General features: G+C 35.1%; 3 protein-coding genes and 3 non-coding genes across 18 annotated transcripts; 3 read left to right on the top strand and 3 right to left on the bottom strand.

The window, feature by feature from the left end:
• The first annotated feature begins 256 nt into the window (after positions 1–256).
• On the top strand, positions 257–11,982 carry LOC138942544 (uncharacterized). Of its 11 annotated transcripts, none has more exons than XM_070312840.1 (20): positions 257–909; positions 1,744–1,931; positions 2,008–2,205; positions 2,290–2,466; positions 2,574–2,713; positions 2,810–2,994; positions 3,065–3,195; positions 3,395–3,511; positions 3,599–3,898; positions 3,984–4,077; positions 4,372–4,444; positions 4,525–4,809; positions 4,888–5,076; positions 5,197–5,328; positions 5,413–5,549; positions 5,669–6,013; positions 6,111–7,848; positions 8,199–8,978; positions 9,236–9,276; positions 10,625–10,685. In XM_070312840.1, exons 1-19 carry the CDS (start codon positions 643–645, stop codon positions 9,274–9,276), a joined length of 5,517 nt encoding a protein of 1,838 aa, XP_070168941.1. In that variant the 5' UTR covers positions 257–642; the 3' UTR covers positions 10,625–10,685. The 11 variants fall into 11 exon arrangements, with proteins under 11 accessions (XP_070168941.1, XP_070168942.1, XP_070168933.1 ...); XM_070312837.1 differs by lacking the exon at positions 9,236–9,276 and having other exon boundaries at positions 263–909; positions 4,543–4,605; positions 4,678–4,809; positions 10,625–11,982; XM_070312836.1 differs by lacking the exon at positions 9,236–9,276 and having other exon boundaries at positions 263–909; positions 4,525–4,605; positions 4,678–4,809; positions 10,625–11,982.
• A 1,053-nt stretch (positions 11,983–13,035) lies between these two features.
• Positions 13,036–17,004, bottom strand: LOC138942616 (transcription factor ces-2). Of its 3 annotated transcripts, XM_070312979.1 has the most exons (5): positions 16,973–17,004; positions 16,252–16,449; positions 14,104–14,328; positions 13,636–13,814; positions 13,036–13,456 (listed from the first exon to the last, which is right to left on the bottom strand). In XM_070312979.1, the coding sequence occupies exons 2-5, from the start codon at positions 16,358–16,360 to the stop codon at positions 13,253–13,255; spliced, it is 717 nt and encodes a 238-aa protein (XP_070169080.1). In that variant the 5' UTR covers positions 16,361–16,449; positions 16,973–17,004; the 3' UTR covers positions 13,036–13,252. The 3 variants fall into 3 exon arrangements, with proteins under 3 accessions (XP_070169080.1, XP_070169079.1, XP_070169081.1); XM_070312978.1 differs by lacking the exon at positions 16,973–17,004 and having other exon boundaries at positions 16,252–16,603; XM_070312980.1 differs by lacking the exon at positions 16,973–17,004 and having other exon boundaries at positions 14,104–14,325; positions 16,252–16,603.
• On the bottom strand, positions 13,901–13,973 carry Trnam-cau (transfer RNA methionine (anticodon CAU)). Its single transcript has one exon. It is a non-coding gene; the product is annotated as a tRNA-Met (tRNA).
• On the top strand, positions 14,478–14,550 carry Trnar-ccu (transfer RNA arginine (anticodon CCU)). The gene has a single exon. It is a non-coding gene; the product is annotated as a tRNA-Arg (tRNA).
• Trnah-gug (transfer RNA histidin (anticodon GUG)) lies at positions 15,590–15,661 on the bottom strand. Its single transcript has one exon. It is a non-coding gene; the product is annotated as a tRNA-His (tRNA).
• A 6,490-nt stretch (positions 17,005–23,494) lies between the features above and the next one.
• On the top strand, positions 23,495–25,718 carry LOC138942805 (uncharacterized). Its single transcript, XM_070313271.1, has 3 exons — positions 23,495–23,638; positions 24,012–24,220; positions 24,791–25,718. The coding sequence occupies exons 1-3, from the start codon at positions 23,495–23,497 to the stop codon at positions 25,716–25,718; spliced, it is 1,281 nt and encodes a 426-aa protein (XP_070169372.1).
• Positions 25,719–26,155: the final 437 nt, after the last annotated feature.

The raw sequence follows: 26,155 nt of genomic DNA, 5'->3' as shown, positions 1-26,155 counted from the left end.
TATAGAAAAACAGAGTCAGAAAAGACACATTATATCTGAGCTAAAAACATTTCTCCTTCAGATATTTAACAATATAATGAGATAAACCAATATAATGAGATAAGCAGCTTTCAGGAAGTGTTTCGATTTTATTTACCAATTTAAACAGTAAAATTGGAAGCTTTTTGGTTATGAATTATTTATTTTTCTTTCAATTCTCTCGTAAAGTACATATATAAAGTCAATGTTCTTGATTCTAATATTATAAAATTTTCTCTCTTCCGATTGGTCAATCAAATTCGCTCTACTCAAAGGACTAAATTTCGGAACGTAACCTTGCGGGGTTATGCAGCTAAAAGGAACAGACCTACCATCAATCGGCTTTGCCGATCAGCGACGCGATTTTATAGCCAACTTCAGCTTCAGTTACGCCACTGTGTCCAAGGAGTCGAGCTATGGTCGTCGAACAGGACGATTGCACGCGAGACGCCATATTGAGATATTGAAAGACGAGGTTGCGAGTGTTGACCGAATGCGCGGCCTAATAGGTGTTTACACGATTCCGTGGCGAAAACCGTGACTGCAAATCGTCCATCCTGCAATTGCTGCCTGGCGACACGGACGATCGCGACAGGTATATGATATTTAACGCGTAGTGCTGACATGAGTGGCAGCGACGGCGAAGAGGGTCGACGCGAGAGGAATAGCATCACCAACGCCAGTATCACCGCCACCGGGGAAAAAGGCATAGTTGTGATGGATGAGGACGGTCCGCTGGCGGCAATAGCAGTGAAACAACACGTCGACGACGTACGTTTCCCGCGCTCCATCAATCGCCGCAGACACGATGACGGCAGGCGGGATGAGGCCCCGCGGGTGTTCTGCGAAACGAACGAAACCGGGAACCCGCACGTCAGAAACTTTGCCAAAGTACGTTTTTTATCGACGACTCCAAGCTGATCGGTTAAGATTATAAGTATTCATTATAATGAAGGATATTGGAAAGTTTTCTCTGCGGTATGAGATCTCTGCAATGTCAAAAGCGGATTCGCTATTGATTCTTCTGAAGCTAAGAATCCAATTATAAACTAAATATGATTGTTTATATTAATTTTAAAATATTAGTATATTGTGAAAGACTTTTAATATACGAGTCTTTCACAATGTATACTAATAGATAACGATACCATTATATAGTATCTATTCCAAAATATGATTGTTTATTTGTATTGTAGAGATATATGTAGAGCTATTTATCAGTGTACGACTCTTTTGGAAATGTCATTACTGCTGACTGTATGTTTTGTTATCTCATTTATTATTATATTAGATAAGATTTAAATGCTTCAGGAATAGTTGAAGGGAAACAAAAGATGAATGATACTTATAGCGATAAGTTTAACTAAAGAGTTATCTTATTTAAATAATAGAAAGATATATCATGATATTGGTTGCAAATTATTTTTACATGCTATAGAAAAAAATAGATTTGGTGTACATCTCTACAATGATATGAAGAAACATGCATAGACTCAATCTATTCAGTAATCTTTGAATTGATAAATCTTAACTACTGTTTTGCAAAATTTATATTAGAAACAAGAATCTCAAGCAATTCTTTAGATTAAATAATCAGCTTTTATATCATTCCTCTATATTTGTGGATACACAATTGGATTCCACATTGTGGAACATAAATTTTGTACAATATATAAATAGAGAAATAGAGAGAGTTTATTCAAACAGATATTTTTGTCCTTATAGCGTTGTACAACCGATCGAGGCGTAATCGACGCGTTTATTAGAGGTGCAACAGCAGCTGATGAAGATCGACGTAACTTGCCTAGAACGAATACTGACACGCTCGCCAAATTGTACTCCTCTGCAGTAGCTATCAACAGTTTGAAACATGGGAAAGAATCCTGCTCTTGCGATTCTTATAAAGCTAAACAGTAAGGACAATGATCACATATCTCAAGCACAAAAAGCGAAGATATAATATTAACAAGAAATGTTTGGTATGCATAGAGACACATTCAGAACGACAGACCAGGGTCTGATCGACGCGTTTATTAGGGGTGCGAGAGCGGCTGAAGAAGATCGGCGTAACTCGCCTAGAGTAAACACCGACGCACTCGCCAAATTATATTCCTCTGCAGCAACTGTAGACAGTTCGTCTCATCATGGAAAAGAGTCCTGCTCTTGTGATTCTTATAAAGCTAAACGGTAAGGGTAAAGGCAGCGATTATAAATCTCAAAAAGAAAGAGTAAAGATGTGATATTAATTGGAAATTAATTTGGTATGTGTAGAGACATGTTTAGGGAGGAGCTACAGAAGGCTATGAAGTTCCAAAACCTGTGGACTGAATTGCAACAATATATACATGCTGTCTTTAACATCGCTCTGGAAACGGCTCGTGTGTCCGACTCTTCGCAGTCTCAGTGTAGCAGATTACCTTCGATTGATATGCACAATACTGTTATTCAGTAAGAGAGACTTTCATATATTTAAAATATCATTTGTGCACCATTATTATTGAATAATTTGATTATGTAAACTATCTCTCTCTTTTTTTTTTTTCTTTTTGCTAAAGATTATGCAAAAGAGATCCTCACCAACTGTTCATGAGGTTAGTAAGCCAGGCGCAAGAATTTGTGATAGAAGTAAAAGTTCGTTTATTCGTTCTTCTACACGATCATAGTGTAAACAATTTAGCAGAAATTTTTCTTACTGGTTAGTACTATTTCCCATAAATAAAAATTTTATTTTACAAAAAATATACATAGAGTTAGATATAAAATCTATATATCTTGATTTTTTATAATGTAGGTCTCTTGGATGACTATGATGCTCTTGTAGCAACAGCAATTCTGATTTCTGAGTTAGTAAAACCGTTAAAAGAATATCTCTTCAAGTTTAACTTGACATGGGACTGTTTTATTAAAAAGTTGTATCAGATTTATGTATATAATGATGCTTTGGTGCAAAATAATTTACCTACGTTTATTGGACAGGTAAAATGATATACTTTATTAAAAACAATGCATGACGTGCTGAATTCAAGTGTATACATTGTATTTGCAGCTGAGAAAACTTCTACCATTGAAAGGCTCCGAATACCAAGATCTTGTTCACAGATATTTATTTTTCGACGACGAGATGACGAGAATTGGTAATTTATGGCCCGAGACAGAACCATGGATGGATAAATATAAGTAAGTTAAAAGACATCAATGCGCTTGGCTCGTATTGCCAATCTTCATTCTTATTAGACTGTTATCTATAGAGCCTTACACTTTATTTTAAATTTAAATTTAAAAGACATCAATTTGGCTACACAATTATTCTGTATAATTCAATGGAGTTGAATTATGGAAAACTGAAATAGGATTGTATAAGTAAAGTGTGTTTCAGTGCAGAACAAGCAGTTCGTATGACAAGACTTAGACAGATTAGAGAAGCTTGGGAATTGTTCACAACAACACGCAAACTTATGGAACACAGCATGTTGAAGACACCAGATATTGGAAAGTAAGATATTGTATATCCAAAAAAATCTTGATAAAAGTAACTTGATTAAAAAATTTTTCATAATTCTCGTTACGATAATTATTTCAGTGATATGCGAGAGATTCATGGGCAATTTTCTTTGCTTATCGCACATACATCTGGAAGCGACAGTCGACCTTTAAGTCCAATATTAGACCTTAATTCGGATTCAATAGCTATACCGTCAAGTATAGAAATAGTTCAAATATTGTTAGACGATTGGAATAAGGCTCAACATCAAAAGTTGGCAGACATAGCCGGGGCGTTAACTGCTACTGAAATGGATGCAGTTGGACCAGCCGATTCTATCTGTTACGATTACGCGCGTGCAACATGTCGGTTGGCACAATATGCTATCAGATCAGTCAGGTATGTTCTGTTTTAGTTACCTGAAAAAATAATATACTTGAATTTTTATTTGCTTTCGTAATACAATAATTTTAACTTGTTTTAGGAGTCATAGTGATGATAGCGACATTGAAAATGGATTCGAGAATGGAACAAAATGTGAATGTCATACGTGCAATGAAATAGGAGTAAGCCATATGGTAGATTACATTTTAAGTCTTATAAAAGTATTGACGGTCACAATGCTCAATCTCTAAAAAAAAATAAAAATTTTATTACATATAAAATATATATTATTTTAGCGATAAGAAGTAATGTTTCTTTTAATTTTTTTATACATATATTAAAGTAAAAATTATCTATTTTAGTCATAGTTTGAGAATATATAAATTTTTAAAAAAATTATATGTAACTTATATTTTTTATATCTGTAATAAATTAAAATTTTCTTTGAGAATAATTTATACTCATCATTAATGAGATTTTTTTTGTAGAGCATACAACATAAAGTCGAAAATATCGAGAAAAATGATACAAATACATTTTTATCCAGTAATGGATTTATGGGTAAGTAATTGAAATGAATTAGTAATAAATGTTTATACACATACACACACACGTTATTACATTTTATATATATATATAAGAGGTGAAAACGTTTTTAGATGAACCTGCGAATTGTACAACAATGCAAGTTAAGAAACAGCTTGACAATTTAAGTGACGAAGGTAAAAGAAAAAAAGATTCAGTTACACATAGTGCTCTACGCAAAGATACTATTTCGAAAACATCCGATTTAGAGCCTTGTTCATGCGTTTATCAACACGCGCGAGAAATAGCGGAAAGGAAAAAGGAAATCCTGGAAAATCCACCTTGTCCTTGTCTGCTAAACTCAAGACGCAAGTGGGATATGTGTCCTTGCTTGCCTACATGTAAGTATGAGAAAGATTTTTAACTTAGCCAACTACGATGAAATTCTGAACTAAACAATGCACAACTGTCTTCAAAAGCAGCTATACCTGAAACATCCGTAACGAATGATCGTCCCAAAGCAACGTCGCCGACTTCTGTCATGAAGGATAATTCAGAATCAAGCCAGAAACCTGCTGTAAAGACCGGCTCCACACAATCCGCCCAGACCCAAACGAGGCATTCTATGACGCAAACGCCGAACGCGACTCACAATCACATTTATCGTGGTAAGTATAAGTAGCTAGTCGTTTCTACATTATATTCCTCGTCACGTCATATTGATCTTTTTTCAACTTCTTTAATATCCTACGCATGTTTACGTACATCTTTTATTCGCACGATAATAGGTAATCCGCTATCAGATTTGGCGAGAAACACTGGTCCATCTCACCCCAGACTTCATTCGCTCAATCATACATCACATGCATGTCACAAGCAAGCGAATGTTGAGCACATCAAGAGAGTGTCATGTAATGATTGTCAGTATACATATACTATGTATATTCTCTCACAGTTGTGCTGATTATTTGCACATTTCATTACATATTAATCTGGGATTTTAGTGAGTTCTGGGGACGGAGACTGTTCAGATTCGGGGAGCAGTCAGGAGGACTCGTGCTCCACCAGTAGTTCTGCGCAGAGGGATACCAATATGAGACATTGTGATTGTTGCTACTGCGAGGTCTTTGGCCATGGGATGGTGAGTTTGTATCTCAATGCAATTCTCTATATATATATATATATATTTGATTCGCATATATTCGATTTGAGAAGATTATAATATAAATGCTAATTATAATATAAATATATCATTTTTAGCCATCAGTCGCGCCGGTAAGTCGAAATTATAAAGAAATGCGGGAACGATTGCGACAACTCCTGACAAAGAAGAAAGCGAAAAAATGCAAAGCTGTAGCAGCTGGCTGCAGTCCGCCGAAAAGTCCATCGGAATCGTCAATTCCTAACACCAATTTCGAATCTAAGACTCTGCCGAGTTCGGTTCTTAGATCAAATACTCCAATTTCGACGACTTCTACGATCCAGCATGATCAACGAGATCAGCGAGATTTAGAGGAATTGTTAGAATTTATTGAAGGCAATCAGAGCGGAAAAAAAGACAATAACAAGAAAGCTGAGAAGAAAGCGAGGCAGAAACAACGAAAGGTTCGTTAAAATATATAAATTACGTTATATATAATTTTATTACTACTATATGGTTCCTACTTTAATGTAGCATTAATTAATATTATTTTTTTGATAGCTTGAGGAAAAGTTAAAGAAAGATAGACAAGAAACAGAGAGACAAAAATTAATAGAATTACAGAAAAAAACACCCGAAGTTACGATTACTGTTGTTGATCCTCAAAAGCCTGTACCTCAAAGACTATTACCTCAATGTAATTTACCAGAAGTTTCTATTTTGCCGACATCGCCATCCATATCTCTATCCGCGATAAAGCAGTTAAACAATAGGAAAAGGGATAAGCAGGAAATTTGTAGCAATAATAATAGCAGCGGTAATAATAGTATTACTAATTTGAATAACAAGACAAAAACGGCGTCTGTGAATTCAAATGCGAAAAATAAAAGTATTAATAATACGGAAAAGTGTGAAGTACGAAATGCGAGTTCTAATCCAGGAAATAAGAATAATCCGAAAAATGATAAAGTCGAAAGCAATAAAGGCAACAAGTCATTAGCAAGTATTAGTACCACATGTACGAAGAACAATAATTTGATTAATAGTGCAAATAAGTTATCCAATATTGACTTAATCGACAAGAAATTGACAAAGAAAGAAAGAAAGAAATTGAAGAAGGAAATGAAGAAGTTGGAAGAAACAAAGATGAAGGAAGCTAGAAATGTAGCGCAAACAGAATCTCAACCACAAATAGTTACTATTCGAAGAGAAATAAATTCAAACAGCGCTGAACCTACGGTCACAATTACTTTGAAGGGTCAGACCCCAGCTGAGGATAAAGTTTTATTTACATTAGTAAATGGACAAACTAAAGAACCTCCTCACAAGACAGAACAAGAACAAAATCAAAATAATAGCGGGAAAAAGAAGAAAGCCAAGACGAATAACAATAATAGTAATCCCTTACAAGGAAATAAATTGCAGCAGTCTAATAATTCTAAGCAACAGACATCACAGACCCCAGCTAAGACATGCGACAGTAAGAATTTGAAGCAACAAGCAAATAATGATAAGTCGAAAATTGGCAAACAAACGGACGAGAAAAGAGTTCAACAGCAGAATGTCAATGAAGCCAAAAATTCCAAATCGAAAAAGGATAAAAGAAATACAGAGAATAAGGAAAATGTGTTGCAACAGCAAAATATGGTTAAAATAATAATGAATAAGAGTAAGAATCAACAAAATGCAACCAACAAAAAGCAGATTAAAACAAACACACCTCCTCAAACGCCGGTGTCGCAGAAACAGCAGAATCAGAATATTACAAACGAATCCACAATTAATAAGAAAATAAAGAAGCAACAGCAACAACAAGACAAAAACGTACAATCGATCGCCAATAAGAGCAATAAAAATATTAATAGTAACAACGCCAACAATAGAAATATATCGAATAAGAGCGAATCTCAAAAGAGTGTAAATAAAACGAATCCAACTACCGCAAATAAGCAACAACGTGTGCCTACAGAGGTTCAAAATACATGTAATGAACGAGTAAGCTCGCCGTCGCTCAGTAGCCAATTTAAAGACATTGGACCGAATTCCAAGATCAACATTGAGAACCTCAAATTACCGCCGGGCATCACGATCACGAAAGTCGACGCGCCGCCAAAACCATTACCGATTAAAACGGCTCCATTGCCGAAACCAGTGAGTCCGCCCAAACAAACCACTATTATCGCTACGCCGATGAGCGGTGCTCAATCGAGCTATGCGAATCCACAGGCCGGAGGAAACGTCATTGTGGTAGACACGGGCAAGCTTAAGCAAGACCTGCTGCCGAAAGCCAATGAGAAAGGTAGGCAGAAATATTTACGATATAATTCTAAATATTTAAAGTTTTTATTTTATCTTGTAGAATGCTACAATTCTATTATAGTTTATGCTCTATTAACAATAAATAAAGTTTTAATAATAATGAATAAACAAAATTAAAAGAAGTTACTTTATTAAAATCATGGGATTGCCGTTGTCTTTAAAAAATTTTGTATAATAATATTTCTATTATATATATAAATAACATACTTCTCTTGCTCTCTTTCTCTATCTTTCAACGTAGAGTTTTTAATTATATGTTTTCTTTCTCAATCTATCTTATTTTATTATTATAATATATATAAAAGATTTTTTGAATATTTTTCCATATAGATTCGTCAAAGGATTCGCAGTCTCAAAGTACTACTAGCAAAAAGAAGAAAAAGAAAAACAAGAATTCGGTCAATTCGGGAAACACGGTATCTACGCCACCGTTGCAGAACAGCGACGCATTTATGAGCGATCATGTGATGGACGAACCTGCGAGAATACTGCATAATCCCGGCACAAACATGGTGACCATCAAAAATCCATCGTTCGGACCAATGAAGGTGCCGCCGACGCAGCAGGCGGCTATCATCAAAGTGTCGGAGAATGGCATGGTCACGATCCGAAGTCCGGCTTTGCAGCAAGCTATTAATGCAGGCTTGACATCACCACCCAAACCCGATTATATTGTCAAGGATGATCTCTCGCCATCTTCGTCGTCGACAGGTAGAATGATGACGACAATAACGACAGCTGATTGTAACACGTTGAATATGAAACACGCGAACGGCGTTATCCCGTCGAGTCTAGCGGAATTGCGCAGTCGATTGACCGCGCAACCAATAGACTGCGCATCATCTTTATCTGGGCTCGCCAACATTCAAATCAGCAAGGTGACGAATGGCCAACCGATACCGGAGAACGGCATTAACCTCAAGGGTACCAGCGTCACCCTGACGAAGGTGAGGCCCGAGACGACAAGTATGGAAGATACGCGACAGACATCGGCGAGCAGTGCCGCAGTCAAGGAGGCGGTGATAAGCGCCAACGGCGGTGGCAAGAGCAAGAAAAAGAAAAAACGTGGAAACGGCACGAGACAATGCGGGGATGACTGGAACCTCGTTGGTGAGAAACAACAATAATCAGACTTTAACATGTAAATTTGCTTCTTTCATTTTGTTTGTTTTCCCTTTAACACATACATGATACGTCAGCACATTACACATATTCTCGGGTTGTTTCTCACACATTTTCAGCGATTCTTTTATCTTTTTTTTTTTTTCTTTTTTTCCACGACAGTAACTATTCATACATATTTCTCTTGGACGTTTATAGGTTCATCATACTGACAATTTATTTTTTTTTCCTTCTATATTATCAAGAGGACACTGCTCTGCATTTAGGACACCGCGTCATCTGCTAGGTCAAAAGATTTTTCGAATCGGATAGAGAAAAAGAATGAGAGGAAAAGAGAGAAACAGAGAGATTGAAAAAGAGAAATGTCTTCGAGAAATCGATGATCTTCACAAGTTTTCTTGGAGATCGTAAAAGAGAATACAAATGGCCAGTGAGCATAGTCTTTCTTTCTGTTTTTTTTTTATCCTACGTGAGATTCGTTTCTTCCTATCGGATCGTATTTTCATTTTCTTCTTTCTTTGTAATCATGAATGAGATGATTCGAAAGCGTAGAGTAGCTAGTAATCTTTAAATTTAAACATACAAATTTTTTGGATCTTGGATTTTTTACGCGGATATAGAATGTGAGGCAGTGTCGTCTTGATAAATGTTATACAAATTTACGAGAACGACCAGAACATATGATAAAATATAGAAAGGGAGATTTTGGGAGAAATCCTTAGCTCTACATGTATTACATCGGATTATCTTAAACACATTACGATCGATCGATAAAAGTAAATGGATAAAACACTAAGTTTACGTTGATCATGACAACGAGAAATACAAAACGTTACGTAGATGTAATTTAATCGTGATAGGTGATACACAAGTGTGATATTATAGTATACGATATTTTTTAATCTGATGATAATATTAAATAAAAAAGTAAGTTACTTTTTTCAATCTTATACTCTCTTTTCCCCGTTGGAATAAACGCTTCCCGAGATGCTGCATGAGTAAGAATATAATAATTCATTTTTTTCTTTTCTTTCCTTTATTGGACAAAAATTGCTATCATTTTACTGCTAACGAACTGTAATAAGTTTAGAGAGCAAATCTTTCCCCACGAATGTTTAAAAAAAAAAATTCTTATTTATTTAATTTAATTTTTTTCAGAAAATGATTAAGTAATTGTAATGGTAAATTCGGGAAAAATACGATATTAACAACTGTTTTTATGACATATGACGATACTGTGTAATAGTGACTGTTTATTCAAATTGTTCACATTGCGAAGAATTTGAAAATTGACATGCGTGTCGCTTGTATTACATTATTCTGTATTTTGAGAAGATCGCGCGTGTATCTTAATTCACGTTTGAACGATATTCGAGATATATATAGTAAACATGACGTAATCCTCTCGTTTTTCTCGTTTTTCTATACACATACATACATACATACATATATACATACATATATATATATATATATATATATATATATAGTTTCTTTTTTACCCATACTCATACAGTAGATTAATAAATAAAAGAAAGGAAAAAGAAAAATACACGGCAGATTTTGTGCCACTCATTGCTGCACTCGCAGGCGAGCCATCGGTATATCCAATATTTAGAACGTATCTTTTACAGAGAGCGTATTCACGCCCAAAGATATAGACGGGGACATGGATTACTTTGAGCGTGAATTGGAGAACTTCAAGAGATTCTGTCAGCAATCCGTGCCACCGCCGCACAAGGAGAAGGTTAATCTCAATATCAAGGACATTGTGTTGAAGAAGAAGTCATCGTCGTCATCGTCATCGTCATCGTCGTCATCGGCGGCAACCGCTACCGGTCCCGCCACTGTGATAGCGGCTAATTGATTTGTCGATTAATCTCGCGTTATCATCCAAAGTGCACGATTACTGCCATTGCGATGGTTCGATGCGTGGTCTTTTGGACGCGATCGCCTCGTGAACGATTCGCCTCCGCTCGTCGTCGACGATTTCACGTTTTCAAAGAAAGACGGATGTATAATGCCTTCGTAGATGAATATAATCGTTAGCGATTCTAAATGAAAAAAAAAAGAAAAAAACAAAAATTATTACTCGATAGAGTAATAATTAAACAAATGACATTATTATATATGTATATCGTTAAATGTAATTAGAAAAAAATTTCCTCGCGGCGAAACGATAAATTTATCGTTTGCGGGATATCGCTCTAAGGTGTCGTTCCCAGACGATATTAACGACAATTGTAAAAATTTGGCCCTGCCAACACTCAACGAGTGCGATTGTAAAGTTCAACGTAAAAATGTCGTAAAAATATCACTAGAGAAGCTACATATTTGTTTTTGCAGCTTCGAAAGCTCTACGTTGGCTATAAAAGTTAGTAAACTTAATTTACGCTCCAAATACACATACATATGTGACTACGAGCAGATAGACATAAACATACAGTATCTCTCTCTTTTACTTTTTTTCAATAAATGTAGAAACCTGTTTCTACCTATTTAGAACCGTCTATATCATCTCTACATGTCTCTGTCTACATTCTCCTTGTAGGTGTGTAATCTGATATAAGCAGTCTAGTGTAATACATATACCGAGAAGGTTTATATATACATAATTCAACAAATGTACTCACAATGTTTCTTATTATATTGTAATTAAAGTACTTTTTATACGGTAAACAAGACTAAAGATGCGTAACGCGGCGGTCTGCTAATTTTTTAGTACATGTATAAACTTTATATCGAGCGACGCGGTGCCATCGCGATGCCAAATACATAGCATATATATACCCTCATATATACATACATATGTATATATATTTACACATGTATGTATGTATGTATGTATGTATACACACACACACACATATATACACATAATATACATATGCATACATACGATTATTACATTATAAAATATTTATTATATTTTCGTTATGCAGTATCTTCTTTATGGAATTTTTCAATGTTTCTTTTACGGAAATAGTAGCATGTAGAAACATACAAAACAGTATTTCATTCATTATATTGAAAAAATGCATTGCAATTGATTGAAATTGATTCGATACAGTGTGTAAATATTCTCTCAATTTTTAATATTTTCTTAATATTATATTTTCATCAAACATACATTGAACATAATAGTTTAATGTAATAGTCAAACGCAATATATTTGATTATTTAAACTAATCGTAATTATTATATTGTTTGTTTAATATGCCGTATATCCGAAAGTGAAAAGTACTTCTTACAAACGAGATGTAAAATCTTCTTCACAAAAAATTCATGCGAATTCTAGATTACTTAGAGCTTATATGGTCACATCTTTTTATCTTTTTATTTCCAAAACGTGCATTTAAACATTTTAAAAGTGGAAAAAATGCAACAAAAATATTTCAAAATCTTTTTTACATAGCCTCTACAAATCATTTTTATACTTATCGATTGCCGGTTAATGATGTTTTCTTACTTATCACTTAGTATTTTTAATATTTTATTACACCGTTAGATGTCTCGCGCACGTAAAAACGAACTTTTGGGATATATAAAAGTATATTGATTTTTTTAAGCGTATAGGTATCTCATCATTATTTTATTAGAATTATCTCTTTTATTAGCATTCAAGCAACAATAATTACACTTATTATGAGTAATAGTAATTCTAACAAGAAATAATCTTCGAATAGAAGTCTTAAAGCCGCTTTGAGTAACTTTTATGATCAACTTAATCGGCGTTTAACCTGTCAAAGCGGATAATACTTGCATTTCGTTATTATTTTATTAGTGTTAGTATGAATAAAATTATTAATTCTTTTATTGCTTGACACTCATATGAAAAGAAAGATTAGATTAAGAACAAAATGAATTGTATGGAAATTTTATTATAGGCAATTATATATATATATATATATATATATATATATATATATATATATATATATATATATATATATACAGTTCTAGTTGAATTAATTGATGCCGATTAAATTAATCAGAATTTGATCCGATTGTGGCCATTAAGATAATAATATCCTGATCTTTAACACCGCTAATTGGTTCTTATTTATTATTCATATAACATAGGAAACATCTAATAACTTTTGACATATTTTCTAAATCGAACGTTGTAATTTCAATATATCTCCTATTGAATGTCGCGAATAAACATAAAGATAATTTTTGCATTGCTAATGAAGTTATACATAGATCTTAATCTTCGCTCCGAATAGAACATCTCTACACGCATTTCTGTTGGAAAAAAATTAACAATCTAAACTCGTGATGGTATGTGAAGGAGAGAGTGTCACGGGTGTCATCGAGGAAAGTGATCGTTCGATGGATTGTATCGCCGGAGCGTGTTGCTTGATCAACATATGTCGCAACGATTGCGCTTCCTCCCGAAGGGTCACTATCTGCGCCTTGAGAATCGCATTCTCGTGCTCGAGCATCGTCGCCCTTAGAGCGATCTGTGTAAGTATAAAAGATAATAATTAAAATTTTATATCTATATAAACAGAAACTGGATCGATCGAAAATATTGAATTTATTACGCGAATTTCGCGTCCGCTATTGTTAATCTTATATTTCTCTCTATTATATCGAAAAATTAAAAAAAAAAAAAAAGATTGTTTTATTATGTTCTTACATGATCCTCCCTGATTTTGCGGGCATCTCGCGACTTCTTCGCTGCCTGATTATTCCGTTTACGTCTCTCGAAATATTTGTCATCTTTTTGATCGTCCGGGATCGGTTTCTTTTCGCTTCTAGGTCTTCTGTGAAGAGTGTTTATGCCGTTTGTAGTGATGAAGTGACGGTTCATGGCACCTGTTTTGTTATCGGTGATGAGACAATATGTTTTTAATATCGCCATGTAACCGACACAATTTTTAATGAGATAAAAACAAAAATATTGCCCCGGGTGAGGATCGAACTCACGACCTTAAGATTATGAGACTTACGCGCTGCCTACTGCGCTACCGAGGCGATTAACTTAGTCTACTTAATCGATAAGTAAATAGTAAATGTCTCTTCATGTAAATATATATTGAAAATTGAAACATATTGAAAATTATTTAACAGAGGAACTGAACGTTCTAAGGCAAAATTAACTTACCCGAAGAGGATATCGAAAACGGTTGAGGTACGCTCAGAGATTGCATCAAGGGTGGCATCGTCGCTATAAAAGGTGGTTGAAGCAAAGTTCCTGGAAGTGAGAATGTTGTCGGCAAAGAAGAGGATGTTAACGGCGAGGATGAAGAATCCGCTGCCACGGAATTCGATAAAATATCCGGTTCGACGAAATTATAATCCCGAGATGCTTCGTACCTACACAGATCTGCTAATGAAGACAAGAATTTTATCAATTTCATCCAGGTACTGTGCATTTGATTAATTGTATTTATTTATTTTATATTGTTAAATGTAAAAAAAGGAGAACCGATTCATTGGGAATAAGGACTAGAAAGTTTAGGTAGGATGCTATCGACCGCCCCTGTGGCCTAATGGATAAGGCATCGGTCTCCTAAACCGGGGATTGTGGGTTCGAGTCCCACCAGGGGTAACTTAATTTTTTTTGTCCATGATAAAAGAGATGAAATAAAAGATATAAATTATTAACATTTATAGAAAACTAAAGATATCGTAAGAATGATATTCTGCAACAATATCTTTGCTATAGGAAATTAATTAGAGAATTAATTTTTATAAATATCTACACTTATCTATACTTATCTTTATAATATCTACACTTTTCTATATATATCTATTAATTTTTTAAATAATATTAACGTGATATTTCGTCAAAATTAAGTTACATAAACTAATCTCTCATTTATTTCTCTCTTTATTCCAAGATTAATTAGCTTTATTCGAAATGTAGTTTGGTCACTCGCTTGATCGATGGAAAATTTATTTGACACTTGGAAATTTCGCCAGCAAAAGCTGAAACTTTTACTCCATCCAGCTATATATACATCATGATTGTATGTGCTACCGGACTATGAAATATGGGAATCCGAATGTCGTGATAATACAACGACTTGTTGAGGTTCGTGCGAAACTGTGCAAACGTTAAAATTGCCGTACAAATTGCCACGGCTGTTACAGTTAAGTCGTAAAATTCGCTTGGACGTTAATTGCTCAAGCGGAAGTTACATTTTTAGGGAACGAGACCGATGTAATGGCGATGCTATAAATGAGACAACCTCTTGTAATAACAGAAACAACCTCGCAAAAAATAGATTTGATGCATAATTCATATATTTCAGTATACATTTAAATGTAAGTATACAAAAAACATTATTTATAGCCTGTAATATGAATTATATGACGCATAATGAGACAATTTTAATACAATTATTACAACTATATGTATATGATCTATTTTATATGAGAGAGAAAGAAAGAATTATACAAGTTATAAAGAATTACGAGTTATAAATAACATGATCGTTAAATAATACATCTTATTGTTTTAATCTTTTTATATTTATTACTTGAAAAATTGCGATTGTAGTTATAATAATTATAAATTTCAACAGATAAAAATAAGAGAAATTGAATTTAAAAAAAAAACCTCCACCGTGACAATGCTCTCGCATTGCCGTGACCAGGATTCGAACCTGGGTTACTACGGCCACAACGTAGGGTCCTAACCACTAGACGATCACGGCTACTGGAGGAGTTAAGACAGGATTGGAAAGTGTTGTAGATCAAGCCAGATGTCAGTCAACTTGCTCGCTTATCCATAACGAAAGTAACCAAGCGTATAATACGTGGCGCATTATACATATTATATTTCAAATATTTTTTCATCTCATACAAAATAGTAAAACAAAAATAAAACATTAGTATAAATCAAAAGATAAAATACAAAATAATTTATTAATATTGTACATATATACCATAGATATAAAACTATAATATTTCTATTAATGTTTTACGTAATAAATTAATAATATATAGACGATGCTTATACGCGATTGAAAATAAAATTTCAATGAGCTATATATAGATGAGTTTCTAAAACTATCGACAAGAGCAACAGAAGCAAAGAATATGCGATCATTGTATATGCTTAAATAATTTATACATTATAAATATTTTTCAATTTGATACAACATAAAAATTAAAATTTAAAACATATATCTAGTTTCTTCCAGAATCATCCAAAAATCTGTGATAAAAAGAATATATGGTGATTTCGGACCGCTAATGATCATCTGTTCTTCAACGAAGGAACTTTAACACACGCTTTACGCACCTGAATTTGGGGCGAAGAGACTGTAACTTCGCAAGAGATGCAATGCAGAAAATGCGCCAGAGACTGCGTTTCCAGTGCACATCGTTCTCGCATGAGGATGTGAACTCATTGCTCGAAAAATCTTCCCTTCAATATTTAGAATGAAGATAGACTCCACACATCTTTCCGATCGGATAAATACTTATTTGCTCCGAGAGACTAGTGTAATATATTCTATTTGCTTAAATGATAAGTAATGTTTCACATCTTAAGAATCGTTTCAGGTATAGGTCGTGACATAGTTGCCAACAACGCATCTTTCATTAAATCCAAAGATTTCGCTTGTCGATAATCCGTACTCGATCACAGCAAAAAGATCTATTCTCAGCAACTCTCTTCTCCTTCTAACTTTATTTTATAATTTATTTCATTATATGTTTTGCACATATACGTAAAATATTAAATAATATCAGATTTTAATTTCGACAAACTGTATTCTTTGACAATTATATTATTTCATTTTTGAATTCTACATCTTATTTATATTTTTATTATTCACAGATCACTTATATTGCATCGCATCGAAGAATATTATGAAAATTTATCAGAAGTTTAAGATCGAATATTCATCGATTGATACTACAAGTTCTATCTCGCAAAGGGTTTAAACGAATTTCTTTGAGAAAACTGAACTTTCGAAGAGTACTACGGATTTGTTGCTGCGGCGATCAACTAATATTACTCGGCCCGACTGCTTTGACGCGCGGCATCGTGTATCACATGTTGCAGCATCGCGAAAACATACGCGCGACCAACGTTGGATTCGTTGGGGACGACGAATATCCCGCCTCCAGATACATGCGCACTGACTGCGCCGTAAGTTGATTCGCTGCCGCGTCATTAGCGGCAACCAGCCAGACGCAGCTCTCGATGGTCAAAGGAGAATACGAGAGCGAGCCATTTGACCAATCGCAATGTGTCATCTCTACGATCCTAAAATGATTGTAAGTATCGCGAGGTCGATCTACAAACCGCAGCACATATTATGTAATAGGTCGCGTTAATATTCCCGACAATGTACGAAAAGACGCATCGAATAGATAGCTGATGACAAGAGCTTTATAATGCTTTCTCCTTGCCCATTTCGATCAATGTAAATATTAACGCGTGTATATTGTTTTTACTATATCATAATTTATACTAATATTTCTTATTTATTTCGCATATTTTTGAAAGACGTTAAAGCATTCAAAGTCAATCTCTCAAACCTGTAAGACTCAAAATTAAACTAAGTCGATTTAGTACTTGAAGAATAAATTTTATATATGAACAGTATTCATTATTTATAAAATTATAGATAATAGTTATGTAATATAAATTAACATTTATATAACTTTTATTTTATCAGAATGAATAAAATCTATAAATTTAAATATACATATGGATGTCAAATCTACAAGTTGTATAGAATCCATTTGAAATATTGTATAAAATCATATTTGAACACTTTATGCAGATTATATAAAAATAATCTAATGAAGATACTGGTACGCTATATAGCGCTATATAAAATATTCATTGCCGCGAAAGAATAACGAGCAAGTGCCGCAATTTCAGGTAACCGGAGAGATTCTGATCTTCCAATCATTACGCCAGTATTATCTGCGATTCGCGTGGTTCATCGCTCGATAGTAAACGTCGCGGCCTTGCGATGACTGATCGCCAACACTTATATGGTGTATACACATCTGCGTCCTCGATCTGTAATTCTTATGACACGTGTAATTTTTAAAGTCACTTACCAGTTATTATTTTCATTTACATCGTACATATGTATATTTCATTGTATTTAATATGAAAAAGAGATAAATGCTTTTATTTTATATTTCTAGAATAAATTTCTTTGCGCACACACCCGCGCGCGCGCGCACACAAAAGATAAAAAATACACATATATAATATACCACACATTACATTGCGCGCATTATAATAAGCTCATAGATCTATAAGAATTATTAATATAAATTAACCGAGAGAGAAAAGCGATAGTATACAAATAATAAAAAAATCTTTCGTCGTATTATTATATACCGAGAAAAAAAAAATTGTTAACTTGACTAAATTCGTCCAACTAATTACTATTTCTTTAATTGAAATATTTCAATATTTTAAGTCAAATACGATGTATCAAATAATTAAATCTAACATGAGGTATATTTGATTTAAATAGTTAAGTATTTCAATTAAAGGAATACAAAGAAATAGTAATTAGTTGGACGAATTTAGTCAAGTTAACAATTTTTTTTTTCTCGGTGTATAATGATACGACGAAAGATTTTTTTAATTATTTGTATACTATCGCTTTTCTCTCTCGGTCAAGTTTCTCTCTTTAGTCAAATTAACAACTCTTTTTTTTCTCAGTGTAGGTAACACGAATTTCTCTTACTGATCTTTCTCCCTGCCATGAAGAACGAATCTCGAGACCGCGCTAAGAGGAGAAAGAAAAATCGCGAGGTCGAACCAGCCGCATAAGTTTGATCGAAATGGTATGGAAATTTAGAAACTTTTGCAAGCGAGCGAGTTAACGCGATTCTTCGGCTGCTCTATTTTCAGAAATTACGATTTTCTTCCTCCGTCCTTCTGGGAGACTTCGGGCGGCGATGCAGGTGCGAGTCTTGCACATGCGAGGAGAACGCGTTTATATATATATATATATATAATGTAATAACGTGTACATACATATATATATATATATATATATATATATATATATATATATACACACGTCTCACAGTCTCGCAATAGACTATCACATAGGCATGCCACATAGATACGTACGTAGGTGCCTTCTAATGTGCCTCTGGGACAGTCAGCACCTGACACTTTCACGTTACCTACGTACGAATGTTTAATGCGCCGTCCATAATTATTATGAAGCAAATTAGCCGGCAGCGTGCTGTATTAGATCGCTTTCCTTCCCCCTTCCCTTCGCCATTCTCATTAATGTTGCAACTCATCCGTCCTGTAATTATCCTCTAGCCCGCGATTAACGGTCAAGAGATCGATTACCTTTGTGTTCGCGATCGTGTTGCGCGGATGTGTTCCAGGTGTTTCGCGGTGTTTGACCTTCGCGATCGCTTTTACGTACGTTATATCTCTTGCATTATCTGGATATGTATAAAAAAACGTCATAAAGACACTCTAATCCGAACATTTTTTTTTTTTTTTTTTAGATTTTTTAGTCGCATTTTCCTATCTATCATATTGCTGATCGTATTTTTCAAATGAGAATATTATATAATATACATAATATTAACAATAACAAAAAGGATTAAGATTTGCAAGCGACCGGTACACCTGTACGCCGTTCACGCAACAATGTTGTAGATTCACATAAATTCAACTCCCGGGCAGGGGTCGGTCACACATGGGTGGATTAAATAACATCATTTAATATCGTAATATCTAATTTACTGCAGAGAGAAAGAGAAAGAGAGAGAGAGAGAGAGAAAGATGGACGGGGAGCGGTGAGCTTTGAGCGGAAGGGATCACATGGTTGTAATCCCACGACATCACAATTACAGGCGCCTTTTGAAACAATACAATATGTCCCTTCTTCGTGAGTTCAGCATGTGCGAAAAATTAAATGTGCGTCCGGGTCACTTTCTCTCTCTCTCTCTCTCTCTCTCTCTCTCTCTCTCTCTCTCTCTTCGTCTGTAAACAAGTTGTTTATCTAATTATTCAATTTTTTAGATACAAATTTTATTTCATAGAAATTTTCAATTTTTCATAATTTGTTTCAGAGATCTAATCGAGTCTTCCTAAAAGGATTTTAGAAAATACATGCGCTCATTTTTTTATAACATTCAACCTTTACGGGGAGAGATATCGATCGAAGCCTACACATTATACACGAGCATGATTCTTGTCACCCGCCTGTTCAGATCTGCTCGTTATCATTATGTGGCTGGATTTGTGCTGATAACACGGGCCGCGTATACAGTTCTTGCTCTGGGATCGGACCTGGTCGTGCGAACCCGAACACCTGTCGACGACCACCAGGTAACGTGACATCACGTCACGTGATGAGCCCGGCGAGCTGGCGAACGCACCCCCGGACCCACCCCCGACGACCCCGCGACGCGTCCTAACGATAATCGGTCTAATCGACGTCCCGGAGACTTTATGCATATAGATATATGCATAAAGGATTCACGTGTGTAACGATTTTTCATTTCGCGAAGACCATTTATTCAAGTGTATCCGAGATGTTAATATTTTCTTTCGCTGAAAAATTGTCATTATCGTCTGATATTTATCGATTAATCGTATGCTTTGAAAAAGATGTTATAATACAAAGATAATATGTTTAATTTATTGTATTAGCGAACATCAATTAAAATACGTACAATATTGTCATAACTAAGAGATTATTATATGTCGTGAATATGTCATAGATCGTATATACGTGTAAAAAAGTACTCCATAAATTTTAACACTTTTACATTAATGCTCGATGTGTCAACGTTTGCAATACTGCTGTCCAAACTTTACGAAGATGTAACGTAGAGTGCTATACCAACGTCCTATATCAATCCTGAAGGATTAACGAGCGTTTTCGCACGCGGAAACGCGGCCGTTTCTTTCTCGCACGCAAAGAAAGCCGCCTTTCAGGCACCGAGTTCTTCGTCTTTGTACATATCAACAGGACAGAACGGTATCCAAGAAGATTGCGTGTCTGCTCTTTAGTCTCGTTCCACTACTGCCGTCCCCCTTCACTCTCTCTCTCTCTCTCTCTCTCTCTCTCTCTCTCTCTCTCTCTCTCTTTACATTACAGGAAGTATGAATTCTCCTTTTACCCTCGCGCAAAGTATCGTGACGCCCGTTGTTTCACAACTTGGACAAAGTTATCTCATCAAGTCGTCACGAGGACGCCCTTTCCTTCCCTTCCTCTCTTTTACCCCTCTTCTCTTCCGCTCCAAGTCCTGATTAAACTTCTCTTACTTTTGCGGCTCGAGGTATTTATAATCTCGCGCCGCTCCGCGCCCTCTCAGAACCGCAGAATCGTTATCAGAGCTTAACTAATTAACGGCATTTCGGCGGAAAAATTCATCGCTTTACCCGTTTTACGTTTTAACCAAATAATTACAGCACAGTAATTATAGTTGATTCGACTTATGTCTAATTTAACGTTTTATTTTCAAAACGATAAATATTCTGCAAAAAAAGAAATAATATATTATCACGAAGAGATCTAAGTATTGATCTAAGGAGCCATCAAAATCTCGTGAAAAAAATACGATACTAGACAAAAAAATATTTCGATATCCGTCTTTTGTTTCTTTTTTCACGAAAAAAAAAGAAAGAAATTTTTTTTTTTATTGTAATTTTAGGTGGGATCGGAGATACAGAATTAACGATCGAGTAGACTTTAATGCCTGCGTTCAACGTGTCGCAAGCACCTTGCTTGCGATCGAAGAAAGAAGTACGCTTGTGAAACGGGATGGAGTGCGACTCGATTGCTGGTAAGAATCTAGATAAAAGGTATAAGATTTACAATCTAGTCTCACGTCATTTGAAAACAAAACTTTTTCCTAGATGAAAGCATTCGTAAAATGAGTCGAGGTGAGTGGGTCAATAGAAGAAATCGTAGAAGAAATCGTCGCTCGGAAGCGTATTGCACTCCAAGCAATAGCCGCACCAGAGAGAGAGAAAGGGAGCGAAGGGAGAAGAGGGTTAATCATTTAGACTATTTGCCCCGTTGGAGCCAGACCATCTACAGCCCTTCAGTTCCCAGGCCGTTGGCAAATTGCGGCTTACCGCGCCGGCACCGGTTTTTATCCTCGCGCACACCTCGTCCAGGTAATTCTTGGCGGGCCCCGCTTCTCCACGTTCTTATCGGAAACGGCGCGAAACAATAAAAACGAAATTGCCCACACCACCGTCGGCCGAACGTGGAAAAAGTGGAACGTGGTGCCTGTTAGAGCGCCATTCGCCGCGATTCGAATCATACCTCTTCTTTGATTCGTCTTCACCCGCCAGCCGCGTAATCTTATTTCATCGTACTACTTTTACGAAGCACATTGGTAAATCTCATTAGCAAGGAAGCCACAATATATAGTTTGTATAATTTGTATAACTTTTAGTAACACGTTAATGGAGAAACGGAATAATTTTAAGAACGACACAAACCAGTTTTCTATGAGTCAAAAATCCAAATTCTTTCTCTCTTTTCAATCTTAATTTTATCATGATCAATTGCAATGATTCCCGTGAGACGAAGAATGCATAAAGAAATAATATGCTATCCATATAATATAATATTAATTTCATCAAATAATTAAATAATATTGTATAAATTCTTTCATTCCTGCAAGCTGTTCTTATTTTCGCTAATCCAATGCATATTTTATAGAGGAAGATCCGCGGACATCGCGATGATGGTGCAACAATGTGCGCTATGTGGATTGATGGAGTGAGGAAGAAGTTTTTTTTTATAAACTCACTGAGGGAATCGCTATGAGCGTTTTGCAGAATTGCCGGTATTATGAAAAAGCGATGTGTGTGTAATTTTATTATTATCGTATCTATTGTCGGCGCGCTACATCTATTGCGTCTATGCCGTTCGCGCATATAAAGCAGCAATAATTTTATCATAATTCGTACACAATGCGAGAAGCCATATCTCTAGTCGAGGAAGCCGTCCGAGGTACCGACAATGTAAAAGTACAATACTTCCGTGTATAGCACAGTCACGCGTTCACTGACTGCTCGCCCTATTAATATTTCACATATGCACTCGTCCCCGCCATCCACGTGCTCCTCCTACTTTTTTCATTCTACACCTACGCCTATTTACGCCCCTTGACCTCGCAGCACCTTTCTGTGGCGTTATTTTGATCGCAGATCGATACCAGGATTGCGAGTCAGAGAAGACGATTCTCGTCGCGCTTTATCGAAATCCTTCAAATTTAATGGGACATACATAAAACCGTCATTTGTATCGGCATGACATGGCATGACATCCTTAACCCCATCATACACGGTTCACATTTCGCGGCGCATGCTAAAAAAACGATATTTTACGTTTATCTTAAAACATTCATAAATAGTTTTTAAAAATTTCTTCTCGAAAAACTTTAGAATAACTTAAAATTAAATATTTTTCAACGTTTGTTCATAACAACTTTCAGATATATGTACATTTCAACCTGTAAAAGTGACATTTTTCATTAACTTTTCGAATATAACAATTAAATCGACGATGAAAAATACTAAACGAACGGAAGAAAAAGTCAACGCCGTAATTGATGAAATTCTTGATGAGGACCAAGAAAACGATTTCAATGCTACGCGATCTGAAAGTTGTCCAAGAGATTGCGAGGAATCAGATGATACGCCTAAAGAAGTAAAAGTTATAAGAAATCTTTTCATTCATATAATAATTATTTGAATTATTCAATTTTTTATATATATCTATACGATTATAATATTTAAGACTTTATTTATATAAAAATCACGATTTAAAGATTGATAAAATCTTTGCTAATCTTTTTGTATCTTATTAGACATATGACATACCAAGCGTTTAGAAAGATTTAATCATTGAATAACTTTATCACATTTTTTAGTCATGTATTAAACAATTAAAAATTATATTATTTTATTACCTATATTCACGATCATTTATAACATTATAAAAATTATAAAACAAAAAAAGAGATATTTATGCTAAAATATAATGATTTTTAAATGCTGAATAAAAATTTCTTTCATTATAGACACCCCCGCAATGCAAGTGTGGTATAGAGAATTCAGCGAGATTTTCGCTGCGCGTTTTAGAAGCGATGCGCTCGTTGCAGCGCGACGTGAACCAGCCGTCCACTTCCAGCGCCGATGACATCGTCGATTACATCCGGGCGAATTATCGCCACGATGGCGACCTTTATGCCCAGGTGCGGACCGCGCTGAGACAGGTCTGTTCTCAAGGGTTAGTTTTCGGCGAGAATTAACTCCGTCAAAGACGGCCGAAGGTCAGAAAGGCGGAGAGGATGCGTCTCTCGCGTGCTGAGGACGCGATCGCGTTTCAAGGCAATTACCCTACTATTGCGCAGTCTATCTTGTTCCCAGATTATGCATCTATCGACCGATTTCGTTTATGACGCTAATTACATACAGTAAACTCATATCGTGCGATGCAAAATTATTTTAGCAAAATCTAATGCTCGAAACATACAGTCATAGACAATTACGATAAAAATCTATCTATCAATCTCATTAAATCGTGGTGCAAAATACTACAAGAGTTATATGCTTTAACAATAATAATTAAAAATATTTATTAAATATTATGTATATTCGATTAAAATTTTTTTTTCGCGTTTACAATAATAGTAACATGGTTTTCTCCTTTACAATATTTAATTCATTTAAGATCGAAATGATGAGAATTTATATATATATATATATATGTATCTTTTCTATCAAAGAAAGTATTGCGTAATTAATATTTATATCTTTTTTTGTCTAAAATGAGTTAACAATTATGACTCTGTAACAGATTCGTCATGGAATTATTGAAAAATGAGTATCACTTGATTGGTCCTGTCGTTAATGCGACGAAATCGAATGGCTGTTCCTTGAATTGCAAAAATCGTACATCAATGGCAATAGATGACACATCAAGAAGACGAGAAAGCCTCAGAAACGGTGTATGTCGTTGCGAACGATTTCTTAGGAGAAACGGGCCTCCGCAGGATGCAAGATCCCACGAGGAATCTCTCGGAAGAACATTTATCATCGATCGCAATGAAAATTCGACAGGAGAACCGAGGTTTTATTCAACCAGAATATTAGCCGAGGAAAGAAATAATGCTGATCATCGAGAGACAGAATATCATGCTGAAGAATTATTACCTTCTTGTGATTGGAATAATACTTCGGATATCCGAGACGATCATCGACAACGTGATATCATTGGAATACGCAAGATAGAACGACGTGATGAACGTGCAGAGCCGATTCCTGGACCTTCGAGAGATTTTGTGAGAGCTCTTCCACCGACTCCAGACAGAAAGGCGAAAAAAGCGCGATTAGAAGATCGAATAGCGCAACGCGCGGATGAAAACGACGAAAAGACTACTACAGAGGAAGATTTGGATTGTACTTGCGATACCAACGAAGTGACTCGGGTTACCCGAGATGAGCATTCGAGGAGACGACCTTTGGATCGTACTCGCGTAATCATCAGGAACCAGCGGAATGGACAACATCGCGAAACCGATGAAGAAGAAAACGAAGAGGATGAAGAAAAAGTGGAAGAGGAGGATGAAGATACAGAAGATAGTGCGTATAGGGAATTGAGAACGCGAAGTCCTCGCAGGAGGAATACAGCACGTGAACGAGAATTGAAAAGGTGGATCCGACGCTGTCGTCAAGAATGTGAACGACGAAGAGAGAGAGCAGTACTCTGCGTTGATACCAATTAAATATATTTCTAAAAGCATGAAAAATTTATCTAAACATTATATTCTCGATATATATGTATGAAAATTATTTCGTATAAATTTTTAAAGGTACAATCCAAAAATTATACGATAATAATCTTTCCGAATCTAATATTTTCAAATTTTTAAATAAATATGGCTATCGTTTGAAAATTTTTAATTTTACGTAAAATATTGAATATTAATTTACTATATATATAAAAGAAAAAAATGTAAAATGTTATAAATTTTGAATGAAATAGATATAAAAATACATCTTTTTTATATTATATTTAACGAATAATTCACATATATATTAAATTTAAACAATTTACATTATTGTAAATATTACAAACAATCATGCTATAGTTTGGATAATTTATTACAATCAAGTTTGTTAATTTTGTCTACGATAGTACTCTGCGTTGATACCACTGCTT

The sequence above is a fragment of the Polyergus mexicanus genome, unplaced genomic scaffold (genome assembly GCF_030449975.1).
Source record: "Polyergus mexicanus isolate NDT 795.1 unplaced genomic scaffold, iyPolMexi1.0 SCAF_23, whole genome shotgun sequence".
In the NCBI taxonomy this organism is placed as follows: domain Eukaryota; kingdom Metazoa; phylum Arthropoda; class Insecta; order Hymenoptera; family Formicidae; genus Polyergus; species Polyergus mexicanus.
Note: the sequence above shows the minus strand (reverse complement) of the source record. Positions and strands in the feature narration are given on the sequence as shown.